This window comes from Rattus norvegicus, chromosome 4 (assembly GCF_036323735.1).
Source record: "Rattus norvegicus strain BN/NHsdMcwi chromosome 4, GRCr8, whole genome shotgun sequence".
Lineage (NCBI taxonomy): Eukaryota > Metazoa > Chordata > Mammalia > Rodentia > Muridae > Rattus > Rattus norvegicus.
This window is the reverse complement of record NC_086022.1, coordinates 64,601,746-64,624,420: the sequence shown is the minus strand read 5'-3', so window position 1 is coordinate 64,624,420 and position 22,675 is coordinate 64,601,746. Positions and strand designations below refer to the sequence as shown.

Here is a 22,675-nt window from a genome sequence, read left to right as displayed (position 1 = left end):
TTTTGCTTTAAGGTGCTGCTCTGTGTGTTTGTATTTTTCTGCATTCCTTGGGTGTACTAACAAAATGTGAAGAGACATATAACCGCTCTCTAGGCCACTTCAAAGGCAGCCTATCTCCTTCATTACCTCAGCTCTCCCTGTCCATTCCCATCTTTGAGATCGGCAGAGCCTGTCCTTCCTGTTATCACAAACACTTGTATTTCATTTCCTAATATCTTCTCTCTTTGGAATGGAAAGGAGAAACCACTTGGACCAATGTGAGGAGGAAGATGATGGCCTTTGGTCTATATCTGCTATGTGATTCACTGTCAGTGAGGTGGGGATACAGCCCAAATCCCAGGGCCAGGCCCTGGGCTGACTTGAGACCTGATTTGCTCCTTTCATGTGGAAAAAAAGTCAACACACACATAATCTCCCCTGCACCACTTAAAGCAAGTATAAATGTTATCCTGCTGTTTAGAAGAGGAAACTTAAGTACAGACAGTAGATGATATTGCCTCAGGACCCCAAAGACCAACTTCACAGCACAAAGACGATTTATTTGCCCCAGAAGGAAAAGGGCAGAGATAAGAGACAAAGACAAAATGAGAGAGAGGAAGAGGGAGAAGGAGAAGGGAGCAAGGGAAAGAGGAAGGAGCATTTGTCCTGGAAAGGGGACAAAGGGCTGACTGGATAGAGAGGAGACAGACAGGAACCGTAGGAAAATGGTGGTTTATAAAGGTAAAGGGGAAACCTTCATACCTGTATGAGGTATTTAATTTTAATTGGGCATGTTAATTAAGTGAGCTTTTGATTGCTGGACTTGAATACTTTGATAGCTGGACCTTGGTAGTCAGCCTCATGAGAAGGAAGTGGCCAAACAAAAGACTAGACCTTGGTGGCTGGCTTTAGGAATGTGCTCTAACGATTTTTAGCATTCAGAGGGAGTGGGGGAAGGGCACGGCCTGGCAGAGCCATGTCTGCCAGGCTGGGCTGGCCAGAGCCCCTTCACGCACAAAGAGATGAAGTGATTCGGGTGTTTTCTGATGAAGTGATTCAGGTGTTTTCCGATGAAGCGATTAGGGTGTTTTCCGTTGAGTCTTGTTTGCTGTGTCAGGGTCTGCTCTGCTGCCAAAGCAAAATACCACAGGCTGAGTGATTAAACTCTTGTCAGCATAGAATTCAAAGGGAGTAAGAGAATCCGTCCTTGAGCCAAACAGTCTTAATCATCCGTTGCCCATTTTGGTTGCTCAGAGTAACACTTAATGTGGGGATGTTTTTATATTTACTCACCCAAAGAAAGTTATGATTCAAGGTGTTTTCAAAAAAGCACCAGCCACAGACTTCAGAGCCTGTTTGATGACATTCTTGGCTTTTGGGTTGGTGACAATGGGCACTCTGATAAGTTGATACATTCCCTGAAGTTTTACCTGACAGTTGCAAGAATGTTGGGCGAGACACAGGGGTGAGTGATGAATAACTGTTAAGTAATCTAAAGATAGCCCAAGATAATTTCTATCTGAACGTACCACCGCCCATCCAAACTCTCCGTCATCAGGAAGGTTATGGTTTTCAAATTTTATTATTGTTATTGTTGTTGACTGGGGAATATGTGTAGAGGTCAGAGGACAGCTTTGTGGAATCTCCTTCTCTCCTTCCACCTTTATGTGAGCTCCAGGGATCAGGCTTGCAACATTGGGCAGCCAGTGTCTCTTCCTGCTGAGCCATCTCCCCAGCTCTGACTACCCAGAAAGTTCTATCCAGTCAGTCAGCGTTATAGAATCTTTACCATAGTGGTTTTTATTTCGTTTTGTATTTTGCCTCCTCAACAGTTCTGTTCACCCAGAAGAACAGTGTGTGTCTTGTCTTTTCTCTCTCTCTCTCTCTCTCTCTCTCTCTCTCTCTCTCCCTCCCTCCCTCCCTCCCTCCCTCCCTCCCTCTCTCTCTCTCTCTCTCTCTCTTTCTTTCTTTCTTTCTTTCTTTCTTTCTTTCTTTCTTTTTTATGGTTCTGGGCTGGAGATCTGACCTCAGGGTGCATGCATGGTTCAGCTCTGGTGAGAACCGGCTTCTGGCTTCCAGGCGACAGCCTTCCTGCTGGGTCCCCACATAGTAGGAGAAGCTCTCATCTTGTTTTTTTTTTTCTCTCCTCATAAAGATACTAATCTTCTCTTGGCCAGGACGCCTCATCTGCATGATTTCATTTAAACCCAATTCCTTGCCAGAGGCCTCCTCTCCCAGTAAATACCATCAGATTGAGGCTAAGGATGAAACAACTTTAAATTAGAGAGAGTACCAGCTTTGGTCTCTGCACTAAATCATATTAGCTTCCGCTGGTTAAATGGGGGACAGTGCTCACAGACCCCGAAGTCAATGTAACTGGTTGTTTTTATCCTTTTGCCTCATGACTGTCTGCTATCATTAAGGGTCGGTACTTGTTTGTGATTTTTTTTTCCCTCTGAAGGAGATGAGGCTCTCAAAAGAGGAATCAGGAGCTGTAGAGACAACTCAGTAATTGAGAATGAATACTGCTTTTACAGAGATCCTAAGTTCAGTTCCCAGCATGTCAGTTGTCACAATTGCCCGAAACTCCGGTTCTAGGACATCTGACACCCTTCTCTGGCCTCCATGGGTGCTACCCTCGTGTACATACATACACAGTTTTTAAAAGAATCAAAGATATGAAAAAAGAATTACAGGCCCTGTAGTAAGCACAATAGTGTTGCATTTTAAGGGACGTGGTAGCAAGACAAAGACACAGATGACTTTGCTTAGGAAGTTACGGAGAATATGGCACTTGAAGAACGGTAGGGGGCTGGGAATGTAGGTCAGCTGGTAAAATTCTTGTATAGCATTCTGGGAGCCCCAGGTTCATCCTTTGGCGGCTCACCTGTAACTCCAACACTGAAGTAGTGGCGGGGGTGGGGGGGTCAGTAGTTCAAGGTCGTCCTCTGCTACACAGTTGAGGTTGGAATGAGGAGGGGCCACCGAGGACAGGAGCACACTTGTATTCATGTTTTCGCCATGATGGATACCATGTCAGGATACTGGCTACTTAGGTTCACAGACCGTCACCTCAGCCCCCTGCATGCCAAAGGAACTAGGGAACAGAAATTGACAGAGGAAATTTAGTTTATTTACAGTTTGGCCACGCCAGAGGAGAGGATTTCTTCCCCATTAGGCAAAGATTAGAATGTATGTTAATTTAGCTGTGAGACAGTTAAATTAAGCCCCTGAGGGGCAGAGGCTAATCCAGATTGTCTCCATTACAGTTATAGGGACAAATTTGTTTTTTAATTTTTTTATTTTTCAAACTGGGGTGAGGAAATAGGATCTAAAGATCCTCCAATCCTTTAAAATCTTTTTTTTTTATTTTTATGGGTGTTCTGCATACATTTAGGTCTACATGTATGCAGTACCCACAGACGCTTCCACATATATACACACATATGTGCATGCACATTCAAAGACATGTATGCATATCATACACTACACACACACACACACACACACACACACACACACACACACGTAGTCATGTAGTGGAGGAAAGAGGAGAGTAGGCAGAACAAGTCTGCCTATGTTTTCTATGGGGAGTTGTAATGGTAGCAATGGAGATTAGTACCAATCCCACCACCCATCTGAACTTGGACCACTTTCCCTGTGATGGTTATTTGAACTGGAGTGGAGTGGAAAATGGGAATAAACCTGGAAGGACTGAATATCCTGTGGTAAGTCCTAGCTGTATCGTAGCATGCTGACATACCCCGAGTCCTGTGCAGAACGGGACAGATTATAGCAAACAGGTCAAAGTTAATAGGCAGCTTGTCAGGGACCTGGAGAGCATGCCTGGTTAATCATATCTAACAGTGCAGGAACAAAATGAAGAGAGGACACAAAGACCTGAAGTAGATCCCACAACAACACTGGTAAGATACATTCCGAAATGAGTTAGAGCCCATAAAAGTGAGCCCCTCGACCTAGCACATGTTGTGGCACCATAGGCAACAGGGACAGGGAAGCACGTCAGGGCTAGCTCACCAACACCAGCACTTCCCCAAGAGCGGGTACTATGGGCAGTGTGAGCTGCTCTACATGTGTGTGAAAACTAAATTTGGATCACCAAGCCTTGTGTCCTGTCTTTGATCCCCAGACCTACAAATGGTAGAAGACGACAATTGCCTTCTAGTGGTCATTACCAGGCCACCACATACACACACGTGCATGCACACAAACAAATAAACTGTAAAACAAAAAAAATTAAATAAATTCACCATCCTTAAGCAAGAATTGCTAGAACTGGATTTTGTCAATATCAAAATTCTGCAGTGTTTATAGATAGTAAAGATGGTCATAAAAGCACACGAACAAATGCACGTCTTCGATGGCCTAATGAAATACCAATGGATATTTGTAAAAAGCTTTATTACATACCTACAAAAAGAGAAGAAACCCAAATGATTTTTTAAAAAAACTCTCTGCAAGCTCTTGGTGTGGCAGTTTCAGGGCTGGATGAATTCCTGCCCTCCTGGGCACCATGACAAGGAAACGACTGGGACTCAGGGACTCACTCCCATGGTGGGTTGTTTGCAAATATAATCAGAGTATAATGACCAGAGAGGGCAAGTTCTCAGGAACTGTCACTCTATGGGGCCAGGGCTGCATGAGTAGCTCTGCCAGAGAAATGGCACCAAGAGTGGAGCTGGGTCCTCTTTGTCTGAAGGCAGAGTTACAAAACCCCAATGGCCACTTGGAATCGCACCTTAATGCTGAGCTCTGTAAAGCTGTGTTCTGTGCATATGCACCAGCGATAGAGCTTGATCTATGAATAGGCAGGTAGGTGATTAATTCAATGGCCAGGAATAAAATATGACTATGAAAACAATTATGATACCTTATCATGATAATGATCTCCCTTTAAAGACTTGAGATAAATACTAATGTTGTCAGAGTACATTTGACTTCATGGAACTGAAACCATGGAGAAGAAAACCGTGGATAAGGGTGAGGACTGTGCAAGTGGGTGTTACCTCTCCATCCTCGCTCTGACCCCTGCACCTCATGCCTGCCACTGGGCAAGCCCTCGGCGAGCATTTGATGAATGAATCAGATGTGTGGGATTATGGCTGAATGGTGAACTGGGAGCTCTGTGTCTTGTGTGATGTGTTCTGTGTTTACCTTCCATACAACAATATACGCTTCCTCCTTTCTGTCCCCATGGCGCTAGCTCAGGGGCATTAGCTTTGGGGTCCTAAAAGGAAGACAGTTACACGCCTACATTCATGTATGTATATTAACACAATTCCAGGTGTATGTTCCAACCCTCTCTGCACCCTGTGATCCAAATATGTTGGCCTTACCTGAGCTCAAAGATGAATAGTGAGTTTGTTTGCTTTGCAAGGATGCAGAACTGATTTCCAGAACCCACAAAAACAACAATAAAACATCAACAACAGACAACCCATCCGACGAAACAATCAAACAAAAAATGGCTATGGTAATGGCCGGGGATGAGGAGACAGAGACAAGTGGTTAAAACATAATGATGTAGATAGGGCCTACGGACACACATTCAGGATGTGGCCACCACATATCTGGCCACCATATATGAAGACATGTACCTATGCACCCCCACACCTATACCCCACACCCACAAGTGCTTAGATTCAGTTGGTTAAGGTGACAGCTGTATTCAAGATGGCGGAGTCCTCTATTCACCCAAATTCTATTGTCCAGAGATGGTGATGAGGTAGGTGAACCTGGGCTGCTATCCGACAAGTTGTTGGAGGCTGCTTACTTACTGCATGGGCTTCTGTGCAGTCTGGGTAAGCTCTGCTAGTTGTCCCAGAGGCTGGAGGAAGGAGTGCCCCAGGAGTCAGAGGGTCGCTTGGAGGTGACACACATGAGAGGCCCTCGAGCCTGCTGTAGTAAGGAACCTGAGAGAAGAAGCCCGGGATTGACCTTGGTTCCTAGGAGCACCAAGGGGCAACTCAGATTGGAGGCTGCGCAGCTCTCAACGGTGTGGAGGTGGCTTGCTGGGGACATGAGATGGAGAACTGCATCGTGTGAATTGTGCTGGGGTCAGGAGATGCTCTGGGTGGAGGACGGTACCTGCTGTATTCTCCCAGTTCATGCTGCCTTTACACAGTGCCTGACTCCCTCCTCCCGGCACGGCATCCGGGTCTGGATGTCTTTCCCCTGACCACTGCTGCTAACCGTCCAGAGTCACTCAGGCTTCGTGGCCTTGCCTTGGAACTCAGCAGGAGTTCTCTGCAACTGAAGGAGCATGCCATGTGTTGTCACTGAGCTAGGGATTGGGCTTCAAAGCACCTTGGGGCCTGGGACAGGCCAGTGTGGGAGGATCTTGGTGGTAACCACATCTTTGCCCTCCCTCCTTCAGGCTGCCCATTCTTCAAGGAGGGACCTTCGCCTTCGTGGCTCCCTCTCTGGCCATGCTCTCTCTTCCTGCCTGGAAATGCCCAGAGTGGACTCTCAATGCCAGCCTGGTGAACACCAGCTCTCCTGAATTCACCGAGGAGTGGCAGAAGAGGATCCGAGAGGTAATGGGAGAGCTGGCTGCGGGAGCTGAGGCACTTGCTCACCATTCATTATCCAGCTCCCTATTCCAGAGACGGTTTACTTAATCCAACTTAATCCACTCAAGAAGCTGGCATCCCAGTGTGTGTGTGTGTGTGTGTGTGTGTGTGTGAGAGAGTGTGTGTGTGTATATGTGAGAGTGTGTGTGTGAGTGTGTGTGTATGTGTGTGTGAGTGTGTGTATGTGAGAGTGTGTGTGTATGTGAGAGTGTGTGTGTGAGTGTGTGCGTGTGTGTATGTGAGAGTGTGTGTATGTGTGTGTGTGAGTGTGTGTATGTGTGTGTATGTGAGAGTGTGTGAGTGTGTGTATGTGAGAGTGTGTGTGTATGTGAGAGTGTGTGTGTGTGAGTGTGTGTGTGTAGTGAGAGTGTGTGTGTGTATGTGAGAGTGTGTGTGTGTATGTGAGAGTGTGTGTGTTTGTGTATGTGAGAGTGTGTGTGTATGTGTGTATGTGTGTGAGTGTGTGTGTATGTGAGAGTGTGTGTGTATGTGAGAGTGTGTGTATGTGTGTATGTGTGTGTGAGTGTGAGTGTGTGTATGTGAGAGTGTGTATGTGAGAGTGTGTGTGAGTGTGAGTGTGTGTGTGTATGTGAGTGTATGTGTGAGTGTGAGTGTGTGTGTATGTGAGTGTGTGTGTATGTGAGTGTGTGTGTATATGTGATAGTGTGTGTGTATGTGAGAGTGTGTGTATATGTGATAGTGTGTTGTTTGTGAGAGTGTGTGTATGTGTGTGTGTATGTGTGAGTGTGTGTGTGTGTATGTGAGAGTGTGTGTATATGTGATAGTGTGTTGTTTGTGAGACTGTGTGTATGTGTGTGTGTATGTGTGAGTGTGTGTGTATGTGAGAGTGTGTGTATATGTGATAGTGTGTTGTTTGTGAGACTGTGTGTATGTGTGTGTGTATGTGTGAGTGTGTGTGTATGTGAGAGTGTGTGTGTATGTGTGTGTATGTGTGAGTGTGTGTGTATGTGAGTGTGTGTGTATGTGAGTGTGTGTGAGAGTGTGTGTGTGTGTGTGTGTGAGAGAGAGAGAGAGAGAGAGAGAGAGTGTGTGTGTGTGTGTGTGTGTGTGTTGGGAGGGAGAGAGAAAAACATTCCAGTAAGAAACAGAAAACAAAACATGGTGACAGCAGGATGTGGAGCTGCTTGGATGGAGACCATGGGAATGGAGGACAGATAGGTCTTGACACCACTCCTGAGTCTTCCAGGAGGCAGCGTGCAAGTGACATTCATATTTTCTTCAATGCATTGTTTTTGTGATATGTGGGGAGCCCTATATCAGGAGTCAGAAAACTGTGGGTCTTGGACCAAATCTCACCTATGACCTGTTTTATTTTTATATGTATGAGTGTTTTCCCTTCGTGTGTGTATGTATGTATGTATGTATACCACATGCATGTAGTGACCTCATAGGCCAGAAGAGGACTTCAGATCCTCTGGAACTGGAGTTAAAGGTGGTTGTTAGCCAGCATGTAGGTGCTAGGAAATAAATCTGGGTCCTTGATAAGAGCAGCAAGTACCCCCTAACCACTGAGCCATCTCTCCAGCCTCTATGGCCTGTCCTTTTATGGCCATGGATGAAGGATGACTTTTCTATCCTGAAAAGGCTGTTTGAAAAAAGAAATACTATGAGGCAGAAATCCCAATCTAAACCATTTCCTAAACCATTTCTAAACCTTCTTGGGCATTCACAGAAATTCTACAAGTCCTACTGTATAACGCAGGGCTGAGTTCTGGCTGCCAGGGGTGGGGGCTGTCACTTCCATTTCCCTAACCTGGCCCTCAAGAATCCCAGCATAATGAGCCACAAAACCAGTTCTGTCTGTGCTACATTATTAGCTCTTTCTGCTGGCCAAGGTTTCCCACAGTATTGATTAACAGAGAAAGCCCTGTCGTGTTAACCTCTGCTGTCATTGATCAGTGCTCGGTGGTTTAATTCACTCTTGGGATGGGATGGAATCCTCGTGTCTGTGTCTACTGAATTACATTTATCTCTACTCACCTCAGTTCCTGATGCCACAGAGGGTCGCTGACTGCACAGCGCAGGGCCAGTCACCGGTGAGACTGAGATTGAAGGAACTGTCAAAGAAAAGTGAACAGAGATTTTGTTTATAAAGAAATAGTGGCAGGGGAAAAATGTAGGAGACATAGGAGAACTGACTCTATCTCCAGTGTCATGGCACCTGGAGCCCCAGAACACACAGAGCCAATACATAAAATGATGTTTTCAAATGCTGTTTTAAAGTGAGCTTAATAGTTTAAAAGCAATGTTGACACAGCAAAAAGGAGGTTCATAAGCTAAGGGTCAGCAGGGGAATAATCGAAAAGGTGACTGTGAGTGGTAGAGAACAGAAAGTCTGAAATTGAGGTGACAAAATGTGGGGCTAAAAGGAAAATCCTCTAATAGGAACTGGGGGAGGTGGTGGAGAAAACAGAGAAGCAGTAATATTAAAGAGGGACAGAGATGAATCGTTTAAAGTCAGGGAAGACACAGCGGGAAGAAAAGCACGGAAGTCCTCAATGGACTAGCTAAACATCAGCCCGCAGCCAGATACCCCGACGAAACAGTAACACCAAGTACAAGGGCTGGTAAGAGTAGTGAGAGAGAAGCAGGACCCGGACACAGCTCGGCGGCTCGGTGTGTGAAATGCAAGCATGGAGGTCTCGAACTCCTAAAACTGAACAAAAGGAGGGCACACGGCGCATGCGCCTGTGCGAGAGGCGAGAGAAAGATCTGGCATCACCGGCCGGTCTTTCCAGCCAATCAGTGAGCTCCAGGTTCAGTAAGTGACCTTGTCTCAAAAAAGTAAGTTGGAACTGGGTGTGAGAGCCCAGGCAGAGGCCAGATAGCTTGGACTACAGAGTGAGACACTGACTCAAAACAAACAAACAAACAAACAAACAAAAAACCGTGAGGTGGGACAGAATTAAGGAAGACATTGACGTTAACCTCTAACTGCGTCGTGTACCCACTTGTATACACACAAACCATGAGAGAAATTTTAAAAATGACCTACAAAAGGATAGGAATTAGATCTTTGGTGTCCCTTTTACTAGCAACACCTGGGACTATAAGAGAATGCCAAATTCTCAAAGTACCGAGAAAAAAATGATCATTCCTTTCTCGGCTGTAGAAAGGGCTATAAACACAGATATCGAGAAGATAGTTTGATAACATGTCCATTTAGCAAAGCAGTAGTAGCTCCCTCCTCAGGGAGCCATGGGCTTTTACCGGGTTTACAGTACCAGGCAGGAATTTTCTCTCAAATCCAAGCAGAAAGTGGTTGGCTACCCCATAGCAGTCGTGCCACTGTATCAGAATAAGCTCACTTTACCCGAACGAAGTGTTGCTACGATGGACAGTGTTTGTTGTCCAGCACCGAGCGAGGCGCTGATTCTCACCTGCCCGGCACCTTCTAGCACTGGGAAAGCGAGCCAGCGGCAACATGACCGCTTTTTCTTTTCTTTTCTTTTTTTTTTTTTTTTTTTTTTTTTTTTTTTTTGGTTCTTTTCTTCGGAGCTGGGTGGGGACCGAACCCAGGGCCTTGCGCTTCCTAGGCAAGCGCTTTACCACTGAGCTAAATCCCCAACCCCATGGCCGCCTTTTCTTATAAGGACACTAATGCTGCCTTGGGGGCCACCTCCTGTTAGCTTTGTTAAACCCAATTATCCTCTGAGGCCCCCATCTTCAAACACTATCACAATGGGGACTGGGGCTTCAATATATAGAGGGACACACTTCAGCCCATGGAGGTGGGTAAATAAATTAATATCAACTATAAAGAAACATGTTACTGTTCATATTAATGACTAAAGAGAATAGAAAGACGCACAGGCAAATATTTGGTAAAATGGCACGGAAAGCAGATGGCGCTGTTGATGGAGCTTTTAGGGTCAAACTGGGACAAGTCTGTATGCTTTATTTATCGTGGGATCTCTTCAATAATTATATATCACTTCTCTCATTGCTGTGGTGAAAGACCTAGTGGAAGTGTCTTGAGGGTAGAGGAAGGAGGGTTTCCATTTGGCTCACAGGTCTGAGGACACAGTCCACCGTGGTGGGGAAGACATGCTAAAGTCTACGGTCCTTGTTGGTAGGAGCCTGTGATGTGACCCAATCACATCTGGAGGAATCAGGAAGCAGAGAGAGAGCTAGGCAGGAACCAGGCTGAACCTCAATGGCTCTCCCATACCCACTGTGGCCCCAGAGGTCACCCATCCCAAAGGCTCAATCGATGGCCTCCCAAGCAGCAACACCAGTTAGGAACCGGGTGTCCACACACACAAGCCTGTGGTGTACGTTCTCTTTCAAGACACAGAAGCAATGGAGTCACAGTTTAGAGGCAATAACTCTCTAAGAACAAAAATAGGGCACCTCAGTTGGAAGAGTGTTCGCATAGGGTTCGAAAACCCCTGGGTGTGATTCTCAGCAGCCCTTAGACCAGTGTAATGCTCACATTCTGGGGGTTGGGGCAGGGAAATCACAAGTTCCTAGTCATCTTTAGCTACACAGTGAATTCAAGGTTAGCCTGGACCACACGAGACTCTGTCTCAGAAGAAAAAATATTTGAAAATAGAAGAGTTGTTACCATCCACACCGTTAAAGCAAAAAGGGAGAAAGACTCATTCACCTCAACAGATGGGGCAGCACACACCCAATCCAGGCCTGCTCATGGCTCCTCGATAGCCCGCACACTGAGAATGGTTATACACTGTCAGTGCTGATCTTAAGAAACAAAGAGAGTAAAATACCCTGACCCATCAAAATCACACGAAATTCCAACTTCATGGCCTGCAAATGAAGTTCCGATGGAGTGTGGATTGCTCATTTTCGTCTTGCCCAGAAACACTGCAAACACTGCCCACGTGGCTACCTGGGCCTAGAATATTCTGTCTGTTTGTGGGTAAAGTTCCCGACCACTTGCCACAGAAAGTGGAAGGACAGAAAAACAGACAAGCACTGCTGCCCTTGTGACAAGTCTTCCTCACCACAACCGCTGTGATCAAAAAGTAACTGTGAAGCCTATTTCCTGAAGACGGCAGTTACGTTAAAGTGTGAGATCAGAGCCCCCTCACCGTACGTTCCTTTGTGGTCCAACCTGGCCTCTGTGCTGCCTGGGGGAGTCTCCAGGTGTAATCAGGTTGGGCAGTGTGTGTCGGCCTGGCCCCCCGCTGAGGCCCACACCCTCCCTTCAGTTGCAGGGCGCTGTCATGGTGGCTTCCTGCATCCAGATGCTGGTGGGTTTCTCGGGCCTCATCGGCTACCTCATGCGTTTCATTGGCCCCTTGACCATCGCTCCAACCATTTCCCTCGTGGCCCTGCCTCTCTTCGATTCTGCTAGCAATGATGCCGGGACCCACTGGGGGATTTCTGCCCTGTGAGTATTCTCTGGGAAAGGCAGGCCATCTCAGTCCTGTTTGGCGGAAGGTTACCTGCGGGAGACTTATGGGAGTCCAGGTTATTGGTAAACCCTCGTGGCTTACAAATACCTCTGTGGGCCATTATCACACCTTAAAAAGCATCACAGCTGACACTTAAAATTCATTATTACTATTTGATATTCTACTCTTTTGAGTCACATGGACAACCTGTTCATCACAACGGTGTATGAGAACATGTGGTGTTTATGAGAACTTGACTCCACCTTGGCCCCACCTTCACGAGTGTTGTAGCCCGTGAGAGGAGACTGAGGTCTTACAACCTGCAGTACTGGGAGACAGCCACGAGTCAGAGGATGCTGTGTGTGTGCAGTGAAATGACAGCCAAGGAGGAAATTTGAGGAAACGCCTGGGAAATGGAGCCTCCAGCATTTACACTGAGCTTAGGGGGGGTTATTCCCATCCCCCCTGTGGTCCGAGAAGAGGTGTGAGAGGCATCAGGGATGCAGAACTGCCTGGGAGACGTCTCTGACTCTGGCCTCAGTGGCTCTGATGGCTGGCTTGATCCTGCTACCGGCAGTTCATCTCTCTCCAGCTCCCGGAAGTGACAGTCCCCTGGGCAGTTATTTCCCTTCAGCCAATAGCATCTTCCGCTGGGGCTCAACACTCCAGGGATGACAGTGCATTCTTTCTACAGGGACTCAGCAAAAGACACCGATGCCACTGGCACATGACGGCTCAGCCTCCTGGCCCAATCCTTGGGGGGTACCTTGCCCACACCATGAGGATCCCAGCTCACCAAAGTGGGTGTGGCCATCTGTTTCTGTTTCAGGACCATCTTCCTCATCGTGCTCTTTTCTCAGTACCTCAAAAACGTCATGGTTCCTGTGCCTGTTTATGGAGGAGGGAAGAGGTGTCACATCTCCAAGTTCAACCTGTTTCAGGTCTTCCCTGTAAGAACCACCCCTTATCCTCTTTCCACTCTTGGTTGGCTCACCTGGAGCAGGTAGGGAGATCTCCCCAAGCCTGGCTAGCTCCATAACCGATGCTCTCTCCTCTCTGCGGGCCTCTCTTTAGGAGGCTGAGGCGCATGCATGGGTGCGTGGGTGCATGGGTGCGTAGGTGCATGGGTGCGTGGGTGCATGGGTGCGTGGGTGCGTGTGTGTGCATGTATGTGTGTTTGTGGTGTCACACCCCCTAGTGGTTGGTGGTGTGCCATCTCAGGTCCCTGCTCTGAGAACTGGTATGATACGGACAGCCTTAGCTCCTGGCTGTCCTCATAGCCAAGCACTTAAAACAACAGCTTCACCTCTAATGACTTATGGGTACCTCCTTTTCCAGAGCTTTCTAGAAAGATGCTTCCACATATTTCTCTCTGACCCCAGAAGGGACAGCTTCGTATTGCACAATGCTCTCCGAAGGGAGAATTCGCAAAGCATTCTGGGATTCCACTTTGTTTCAGGCTCTGTTAGAGGATCAGGCCTAATCCCATGGCACAGATGGAGACAAGGGCACAACGTGAGAACCAGGTTGTCACCCTTTTGCTGCAGGCTTGGCCCAGCACCACATTTCTGTCCCACTCTGCCCAAGGTCTCTTTCCACAGAGAAATTTCTGTCTCTGTTTCTAGTCTGCTTCCTTAATGTGCTGATTTATCCATGGACACAGCAGAATCCCATTGTCGGTGGCAAAGTCAGTAACCCGGTGCACCTCAGTCTCAAAGCCCCCTTCCCCCATAGAGAGGAAGGGGTGGGGCAGGCACAGCGTGAAGGGCTCTCCCTTTGGCAGGTGCTGCTAGCTCTGTGCCTCTCGTGGCTCTTTTGCTTCGTGCTCACTGTCACCAACACCTTCCCCGAGTCCCCCACGGCCTATGGATACATGGCCCGCACAGACACCAAAGGCAGCGTTCTGAGCCAGGCCCCCTGGTTCCGCTTCCCTTACCCAGGTGAGGAGAAATGAGTGTTTGGGACACAGTTTTCCTGGGACTGTCTGTGGGATTCCAGGCACTGGATGGAGGGTTGAAAAGGGTTGGGGAGAGATTGCAAGGAAACATGGGCTCTGGGGAGAGGAGAGGGTGGGGAGTGAGGTTCCAGGTTGCTCTAAGGTGTGAATGTGTTATTAGGAAATGAGCCCAGGTTCCGTGTTTGCTCCACAATTCGCTACATCTCGGAGATCAACCCTGGGCTATCCTTTTGCTTTTTATCTTGAGACAAAGCACTGCTAAGTTGCTCAAACTGACCTTGAACTCACTCCACAGCCCAGGCAAGCCTTAAAACTTGTGATCCCCATGCCTCATCCTCTTGAGAAGCTGGGATTACAGACATTGCTCACTAAACCTGGGCCGTTCTAAAAAGCCCCTGGAAACAGGGGGCCAAATGCCGTGATTCCGAAGAGCTTTCCAAGAACCAGCCTAAGGCCCCTACCCTCCTCCATGTTACCCAGAACCCCTTGGCCTTGGACCCCTCAGGCTTGGGCTATGTGAGAGAAGATGCAAGAGAGGCTCTAAGGATGGGAAGGCAGGGCAGGAGCTGACAAGGCCTCTGGACAGTTGAGAGCTTCCCAGAACGGAGCAGCTTCTAGAGAGCCTTCTGACAAACAAGTGACTTGGGGTCTAACAGATTCCTCTGGCCAGACATTCCCCTCGTGTTTCCTCGGCAGGACAGTGGGGCCTCCCCACCATCAGCCTGGCTGGAGTCTTCGGAATCATCGCTGGAGTGATCTCCTCCATGGTAGAGTCTGTGGGTGATTATCACGCCTGCGCTCGGCTGGTTGGGGCCCCGCCCCCTCCGAAGCACGCCATCAACCGTGGCATTGGCATCGAGGGCCTCGGCTGCCTGCTGGCAGGGGCCTGGGGAACCGGAAACGGTACCACGTCCTACAGCGAGAACGTCGGTGCGCTGGGCATCACCAGGGTAAGATTGCCGATGGAGTTCCTGGGGCGGGGCTGGGTTCCTGAGGACCAGTTTCCTGTTGTAGCTGTGACAACTCACAGAGACTGGGTTTAGATAAATATCACCCTGATGAGCTGACAGTCAGACATGAGGTGGGAACTGTATGGGGGTTAAGCAGAGGTGTGGGCATAGAAATACTTCTCTAGGTGGACCTTTTCTACGGGCTGTTCTGTCCTGTCAGACCGTGCCTCCTTCTTGCACACTCCCCTGTCACAGATGTGAAAAATTGTCTCCTCACAAAGACACATGAAGTTATGCTGAACCACTAGTCTGATCCAGGAGACCATAGCTCACCAACCCTAGTTCAGGCACTTCTGCAAAGTCCCCTTGCCAAGCCTGGCAAAGCTACATGCTCATGACCTTCCTTCAGGGACTCGGCAAAGCCACAGATGCCACCACCAACACATGATGGCTCCCCTTTAGGGCCATATATCAGATATCCTGTATATCAAATACTTACATTATAATTCATAACCGTAGCAAAACTACAGTTCTGAAGTAGCAATGAAATAATTGTATGATTGGGGGTCACCACAACATGAAGAACTGTATTAAAGGGTCTATCCTTAGGAAGGTTGAGAATGACTAGCCTAGGGGCTCAGAATGGGCTATCTCTGCAGGGGTCATGATCTTGATGGTAATATGTGGCCTTCTTCGGTTGTGATGGGACAGTCATTGCCTTTAACCTAGCCCTGAATATTCAGATGTCCCTAACCAGACTCACCTCAGGTCCCCAGGGCCCCTGACAGCCAGAGACCTATGAAACACACTCATTCTTCTGCAGTCCCTGTCTGAGGGAACCCACTCCTCCACACATGGCATCTACTGGGGACAGCATACCATGACAGGGACTGCCAGCAGTAGGCCAGGATGGAGACATTTTGGTAGCCTGCAGCAGCTCTTTGTAAAAAAAAAAAAAAAAAGGTTCCCATTTCTCCTAACCTTAGCCCTGGACAATAGCTGTATAGATTTTATTTGTGCATGACTGCTTTTCAGTTGGCCTTGGGGTGCATAATTGTTCTATCATATCTGACTTTCCTACTTCTTTCTCCATCTGCTCTGGTGGATTCGGTGGAACTAGATGTTCCTTGATGTGATGATTCTTAAACAATTGGAAACTGAGGCATAGGGGCACAGCACAGCACAGCCCTAATGGCCCAGGTGCATGCTGGGTGTTCTCATCTTGGAAACAATGTAATAACTGCACAATGGTAGTTCCAGATTAATGCTTGACTTGCAAAGAAACTTTGAAGAAATTATTAGAAAATGAATTAGAGCCAACATTGGGACCCTAAGAAAAGAAAAAGTTATTAAAGATATGAGTAAGTTTTGCATAATATTTGAGAGTGGTTCCTGAATAAGCAAGTATAGAATACATAAAATCTTATACCAGTAAAACTAAGTCGAAACACAAGGACCCTTAGGAGAGTCATTGTGTGCAATGTGCAGAAGCAGAAAACTAGCAGAATTACTGTTAAGGGTTAACTTGACTCTTTCTGGCCACTGCCTGACAGCTTCGCCCATGTCATTTATCATTAGAGCTTCACAGGAAAATGCAAGTAGCTGACCTTGGAGCTCTGAGTTCTGAAGTATAATAAATCCAAAGTTAAAGTTTAAATAATGATAAGTTTGCAATTATTATTTTGGCCACAGGCCTGGGAATAGGGGAAGCTTGAAACTTTGGGGAACAATTGTAATTCTTGATTCTTTGTGGGATATGGTTATTCTTTTGAATTTGATTTGGCAAATGATTATACAATGTCTTTTTTCTACCTGCTTTTGGAGAATCAATAAATGACTGGGGCAAGAGAAAGGCTGGAGAGTGAATGAGGGAGCCAATGAGGGAGCGAGCGAGAGAGCATGTGTGAGCATGTGTGAGCATGTGTGAGCATGTAAAGAACAAGTGGAAAGCGAGTAAGTGTACATGAGATTGTGTGTGTGTGTGTGTGTGTGAGAGAGAGAGAGAGAGACAGAGACAGAGACAGAGAGAGAGAGCATGAGAAGAGCGTGTGAAGAGTGAGGGAAGAGAGAATGTGAGGTGTATATGAGATTGTGTGTGTGTGTGTGTGTGTGAGTGTGTGTGTGTGAGTGAAAGGAGAGTGCATGTGGTGTGTGTGAAGTGTGTATGAAGATCGTGTGAGAGTGAAAGGGGAATGAACAGAGGTGTGCGTGAGTGTGGGAGTTCGAAAAAAGAAAAGCACAAAGGAGAAAAGCAGAGTGAGCAAGAGAATACAGAGTGTGTGCAGTCTCAAGCTTCAGGCGAGTGAGCGAGTGAGTGAGAAAGGGAGCAGAGGGGGGGGAGAGAGGGAGAGGGAGAGGGAGAGGGAGAGAGAGAGAGAGAGAGAGAGAGAGAGAGAGAGAGTAACTTTAAGCCTTGAAAATTTGCCTGTCAGTTTGTACCCAGAGTAGTCTGTGTATATTTATTATGCGCCTTCCAGATGTCCCTGCTTCCAGTTGAGAACTCCCATCCTGTGTCGAGGCTGGACCCTGGCAGTCATTTTTAACTTCTAGCTGTTCTGAGTCTTTCCACTGGGTTCTACTTTCTCTACAGGGCTCCTTGCCTGCCCCTCTTGACTCCCTTGCTGGTGACACAGAATGACTGTCCCTACACAGCAGGGCCTCATATGCTCTCTTAGCGGGATCTTGCTCATCTCGGCTCCACCCATAACGTGGCTGCTTGGTTTCTAACTAGTCTGCCCAACTCTGACTAGACTAGTCTATTCCACCCCACCCCCACCCCACCACTTCCCACTAGAGAGTGTTTCTAACCAGTGCTGAAGCAGTAGCATGCCCCCCCCCCACTATAGTGCATCTTTGCAAGGGTTTGGAGGGTCCTCTCCCTGCATCATCCCAACTGGCATTGTCTTACGGCTCCCTCCCTCCCTCCCTCCCTCCCTCCCTCCCTCCCTCCCTCCCTCCCTCCCTCCCTTCCTCCATGGCTCCAGCGTGCATCCTAGAGATGTTGTGCCGTCTACTCCCAAACCTCAAGTGACCTGTGTTACTGCTGGAGCTGAAATCCACAACCAAATCCCCAGCCACCTCCACTGCCTCTCTCAACAACCCTAGAAAGGCTTTCGGGGCCCTTAGTCAAGGCTGTGAGCACACCACAAATGTAGCAGCCAGCTGCCTAACCTTGGAGCAGCAACGACTTCCTTCCTGTTAAAGGGAACAAGTCCTGTGAAAAACAGAAAATTACATTCCATAAACAAAACGAATTTCATTGGGCAGTTTATAAGCTGAGGCCTTTTGAGAGAAATGAAAAAGCAGAAATTAAAAACCCACAGGAACAGGGCAAACTCAATCAGTAGAGGTTAGATCAACCAAGAGAGGACAGACGGGTGCGAAGACCATTTGCTTTTATGGGCTCACACTCCCCCCTGTGGCCTTTTCAGGCATTGCAGCAGTGAGTGTGTGTGTGTGTGTGTGTGTGTGTGTGTGTGTGTGTGTGTGTGTACACATGTGAGAGTGTGTGTGTATGTGTGTGTGTGGTTTGTGTGTATATGTGTGTGCATGCATGTGTGTATCTCTGTGTGTAGTAGATGTGTGTGACCATGTGTGCATGTGATTCTGTGTGTGTATGTGTGTGTGAGTATGTATGTACCTGTATGTATTCACATGTGAGTGTGTGTGCATGTATATCTCTCTGCGTGTGTATCTGTGTATCTTGGGGGGTTTAGGGGGGAGATCAAAGCTCCTGTCACTTCTCTAGGATGTCACAACTGTCTGCCTGGACATCAGTTCTGAGGCCAAAGGAGACCCAGGTCTCCATGACAAGCTCATGCAGTGATGGGATTGGGGATGATTGTCCTTATGAGACCTTTGGCACAACAAGCTGGACCTGACAGACCCGCCTGTTGTACCTGCAGTCACACAGGCGACTGCAAAGGCATTAAACCAAACAGCATTTCTGATGATTCTTAGTCTGGAAAGCAAAGGAAAAGCACATTTGCAGTCTGTTCATTGGTGGTCTTTAGCTGACACCAAAATACCTTTTTAAAATATTTTCTGATTGTGGGAAAAGCACAAAACAGAAACTCACCAGCCTAACTATTTGGAAGCTTAGTTTAGTGTATTTACACTGTTACACACCAGAACTCTAGCCTCTTCCAGCTCACACAGGTAGGACTGCGTGCTGGTGTCCTTTATGAAATTGGGCAGACAGAGGAGAGAGGGGAAGGGAATGGAGAAAGAAAAGAGAGAGTCTAGTCTCTCTGTATGGTTTTCTGAGTATCTATGTGTCTGTGTGTATTCCAGAGCAGATTTCATGGCAATAATCAGTCCTCCATTGAAATGAACTAAGGGAATCTCTTTTTTTTTTTTTTTTGTTCTTTTTTTCGGAGCTGGGGACCGAACCCAGGGCCTTGCGCTTCCTAGGTAAGCGCTCTACCACTGAGCTAAATCCCCAGCCCCGGGAATCTCTTAAGATTTTAATTTCTTTTTAACATTCTGGATATAATTGCATTCCTTGAATCCTAGCATTTGGGGGGCAGAGACAAGTAGTCTCTGAGTGTAAGGCCAGCCTGGTCTACAGAGTGAATTCTAGAACAGCCAGGACTACCCAGAGAATTCTGTCCTGAATCCCCACCCCACCACCCCCAAATTAAAAATAAAAATCTGGCTAGAAACAGCAAATGATGGGTGGGATAGGTTTTGGATGTTAAGTGACCTCCACACAGGCAAAGGAGAAATCAAAATTCATCATACTCTGTAACAATTGCTTGCTGAGGAAATCTACTGAGTATTTGTAATGAAATGGCTCCTCTTGGGGAAGAAGAGAATGGGAATCACATCTCCTTACCAACTTGCTTTAAAGCCCACTAGCAAAAGAGTGAAGATTTCTCTTGTTTTTATTTTTACTGTAGTAAAATTAAAAAAAAAAACCCACAAAATTACCATCATTACCATTTCTAAATGGTTAGTGTGCTAGCTTTTTTTTTAAAAAGCTATATATTTTAATTAGTTTATTGCACACAATTTCATGCATATAATATACTTTGGCATTATTTCCCTCCATTGTTTTGATAAAGGATTTCATTATGTAGCCCAGGCTAGCCTCGAATGTCTGTACCTTCTAGCTCAGCCTCCTGAGTGCTGGGGTCAGTGTGGCTGCAGCATTAAGCATTCTGACACTGTCATGCAACACTTGGCACTGTGCTGTCCTCATTCCACCTCCTCGTTTCTCTTCTCTTCCCCTCTTTCCTGCTCCTCCTCAGTTCTCTTCTCTGCTCCCCCCACCCCCAGGTCCTCCTTTCCCCAGAGCCTGGCCACCTTTCTAACTCCCTTTCTCCATGGATTTGAGGCCCCTGGAGATGTGAATGGAGCCATGTTATGTGACATTTTGTGACTGGCTGGCTTGTGTCTCCTAGCATACAGTCCTCAAGACTTCTCTCTGTTACTTTTCATTGCTGTGACAAAATATTACTATGACTAAAAGCAAATTAAGGGAGAAGGGGTTTATTTTAACTCAGAGTTCCCAGGGATATAGCCATCATGACCAGGAAGGTGTGGCATGATGGGGCAGGGGCAAGAAAGTGGCTGATCACATTTTAACTAGGGAGAGATAGAAAGAGGAGGGGGAGAGAGAGAGAGAGAGAGAGAGAGAGAGAGAGAGAGAGAGAGAGAAATGGAGAAATAAAGAAATGGAGAAACAGAGACAGAGAGACAGAGACAGACAGACAGACACACAGAAAGAGAGAGACAGAAAGAGATAAACAAAGAGAGACAGAAAAAGAGAGAGACACAGAGACAGAGAGAGAGACAGACAGACACACAGAAAGAGACAGAAAGAAACAGAGAGAGACAGAAAAAGAGAGAGACACAGAGACAGAGAGAGAGACAGACAGACACACAGAGACAGAAAGAAACAGAGAGAGACAGAAAAAGAGAGACACAGAGAGAGAGAGAGAGAGAAAGAGAGAGAAATGGAGAAATGGAGAAACAGAGACAGAGAGACAGAGACAGACAGACACACAGAAAGAGAGAGACAGAAAGAGATAAACAAAGAGAGACAGAAAAAGAGAGAGACACAGAGACAGAGAGAGAGACAGACAGACACACAGAAAGAGACAGAAAGAAACAGAGAGAGACAGAAAAAGAGAGAGACACAGAGACAGAGAGAGAGACAGACAGACACACAGAGACAGAAAGAAACAGAGAGAGACAGAAAAAGAGAGACACAGAGAGAGAGAGAGAGAGAAAGAGAGAGAAATGGAGAAATGGAGAAACAGAGACAGAGAGACAGAGACAGACAGACACACAGAAAGAGAGAGACAGAAAGAGATAAAGAGAGACAGAAAAAGAGAGAGACACAGAGACAGAGAGAGAGACAGATAGACACACAGAAAGAGACAGAAAGAAACAGACAGAAAAAGAGAGAGACACACACCACACACAGAGAGAGAGAGAGAGAGAGAGAGAAAGAGAGAGAGAGAAATGGAGAAATGGAGAAATGGAGAAACAGAGACAGAGAGACAGAGACAGACAGACACACAGAAAGAGAGAGACAGAAAGAGATAAACAAAGAGAGACAGAAAAAGAGAGAGACACAGAGACAGAGAGAGAGAGACAGACAGACACACAGAAAGAGACAGAAAGAAACAGAGAGAGACAGACAGAGAGAGAGAGAGAGAGAGAGAGAGAGAGAGAGAGAGAAAGAACAGGCTAAGCTCATCATCCCCAGAAGACAGGCTCCTAAATGTTCCATAACTTCTCCAGACAGGAGGGAACCAAGCATGAGCCTACGGAGGCTCTTCTTTTTTTCATTTAAATCATCACAAAACTCATCCACACGTTGCAGTAGGTATCAGAACCATTTTCCTCAGGGACCTAAGAATGCCTCATTGCTCAGCTGAGGCACATTTTGTTTCCGCCCACTCCCAAGCCCCCAGGGCCCTGAGGTCTGAAGCCTATCCCTTGCCCTGGGTTTCCACCACTCTCCTGGGGACTGCAGTCCAGGCACACTGATTTTCCTTGTACTTTAAAATGGCTTTTCCTATCCTAGAGTTCACATAAGCCACTTTCTCGCTAGAATATCCTCCCACCAAATCTTTGTGTACATGCCCCTCTCTTGTCCCTCTGTTCTCCTGACTGGCCAGACTAGCCAACCACCATAGAGCCTCCCTGAGTGCCTTTTGTCCCATGACTCTTCAGAGTACAAACCTGTTTCCTTCAAGAGATTTCCTCTGTGCCGCTTGGCCATCCTGCTGAGACCATAGATGCTCCATTTATAAAACACCAGATGACACAGGAATTGAGGCGGGCGTTGTGTAATGCTGAGAATAAAACCCAGAGAGCCGATGGCTCTGCTGGGTGCAGGAGACCCTGGCATTGCTCAGGGATCCTCTCTTTCCTTCAGACTTTAGCCTCTTCTACAGAATGAGGGGTACATAAAAGGGACCCTTGGCGTTTCCTTCCTGCCCTCGCCTTTTGGGTATCCAGTGATGTTTATCTGCATAGTGATGTGCACAAGGGGTAGACGTGGGAAGTTTTAATGAGATTCATGCCTTTGGAGGAGTGTGATGTGGTAGAGAAGTGGAAGCATTCGTTCTTAGTGGCCAAGCATAAGCAACACACAGAGGTGTAAATGCTGCAGGAGAACCTCTGCCCCCACCCCCACCCCCGGCAAAAATAATTAACTCTTTATTGAGTGTTCTGTGTGCTCAACACATATTGTTCCATATTCATAAGCCTTATTGCATTGAATTGTGTGGTATGCGGGATCTCACATGGTAGATATGGAAACTGACTTTCAGGGATGTTAGTAATATGCCCAATAGC

The 22,675-nt window shown here is 47.0% G+C and overlaps 2 protein-coding genes across 9 annotated transcripts in view; one reads left to right on the top strand and one right to left on the bottom strand.

The window, feature by feature from the left end:
- The window catches only part of Slc23a4 (solute carrier family 23 member 4), a 47,740-nt gene that overhangs the window by 21,748 nt on the left and 3,317 nt on the right, over positions 1–22,675 (top strand). For 2 of the 3 annotated variants that reach the window (NM_001270038.2, XM_063285989.1), the window contains 5 exons: positions 6,377–6,536; positions 11,768–11,949; positions 12,783–12,903; positions 13,737–13,893; positions 14,607–14,860. In NM_001270038.2, coding sequence (NP_001256967.1) covers positions 6,377–6,536; positions 11,768–11,949; positions 12,783–12,903; positions 13,737–13,893; positions 14,607–14,860 — 874 coding nt within the window. Of the gene's footprint in view, positions 1–6,376; positions 6,537–11,767; positions 11,950–12,680; positions 12,957–13,736; positions 13,894–14,606; positions 14,861–22,675 lie in introns of those variants that run through there. The other variant, XM_039107520.2, reaches the window with a different exon arrangement.
- On the bottom strand, positions 1,918–22,317 carry LOC103692099 (uncharacterized). 6 transcript variants are annotated; one of them, XR_010066135.1, is made up of 4 exons: positions 12,948–13,743; positions 12,750–12,841; positions 5,778–8,650; positions 1,918–3,076 (listed from the first exon to the last, which is right to left on the bottom strand). XR_010066135.1 is itself a non-coding variant. In XM_063286931.1 (3 exons), exon 3 carries the CDS (start codon positions 7,798–7,800, stop codon positions 6,613–6,615), a length of 1,188 nt encoding a protein of 395 aa, XP_063143001.1. In that variant the 5' UTR covers positions 7,801–8,650; positions 12,750–12,841; positions 22,058–22,317; the 3' UTR covers positions 4,256–6,612. The 6 variants fall into 6 exon arrangements, 3 of the variants coding, with proteins under 3 accessions (XP_063143001.1, XP_063142999.1, XP_063143000.1); XR_010066137.1 differs by having other exon boundaries at positions 8,574–8,650; XR_010066136.1 differs by lacking the exon at positions 1,918–3,076 and having other exon boundaries at positions 4,256–5,912; positions 8,574–8,650; positions 11,648–12,841.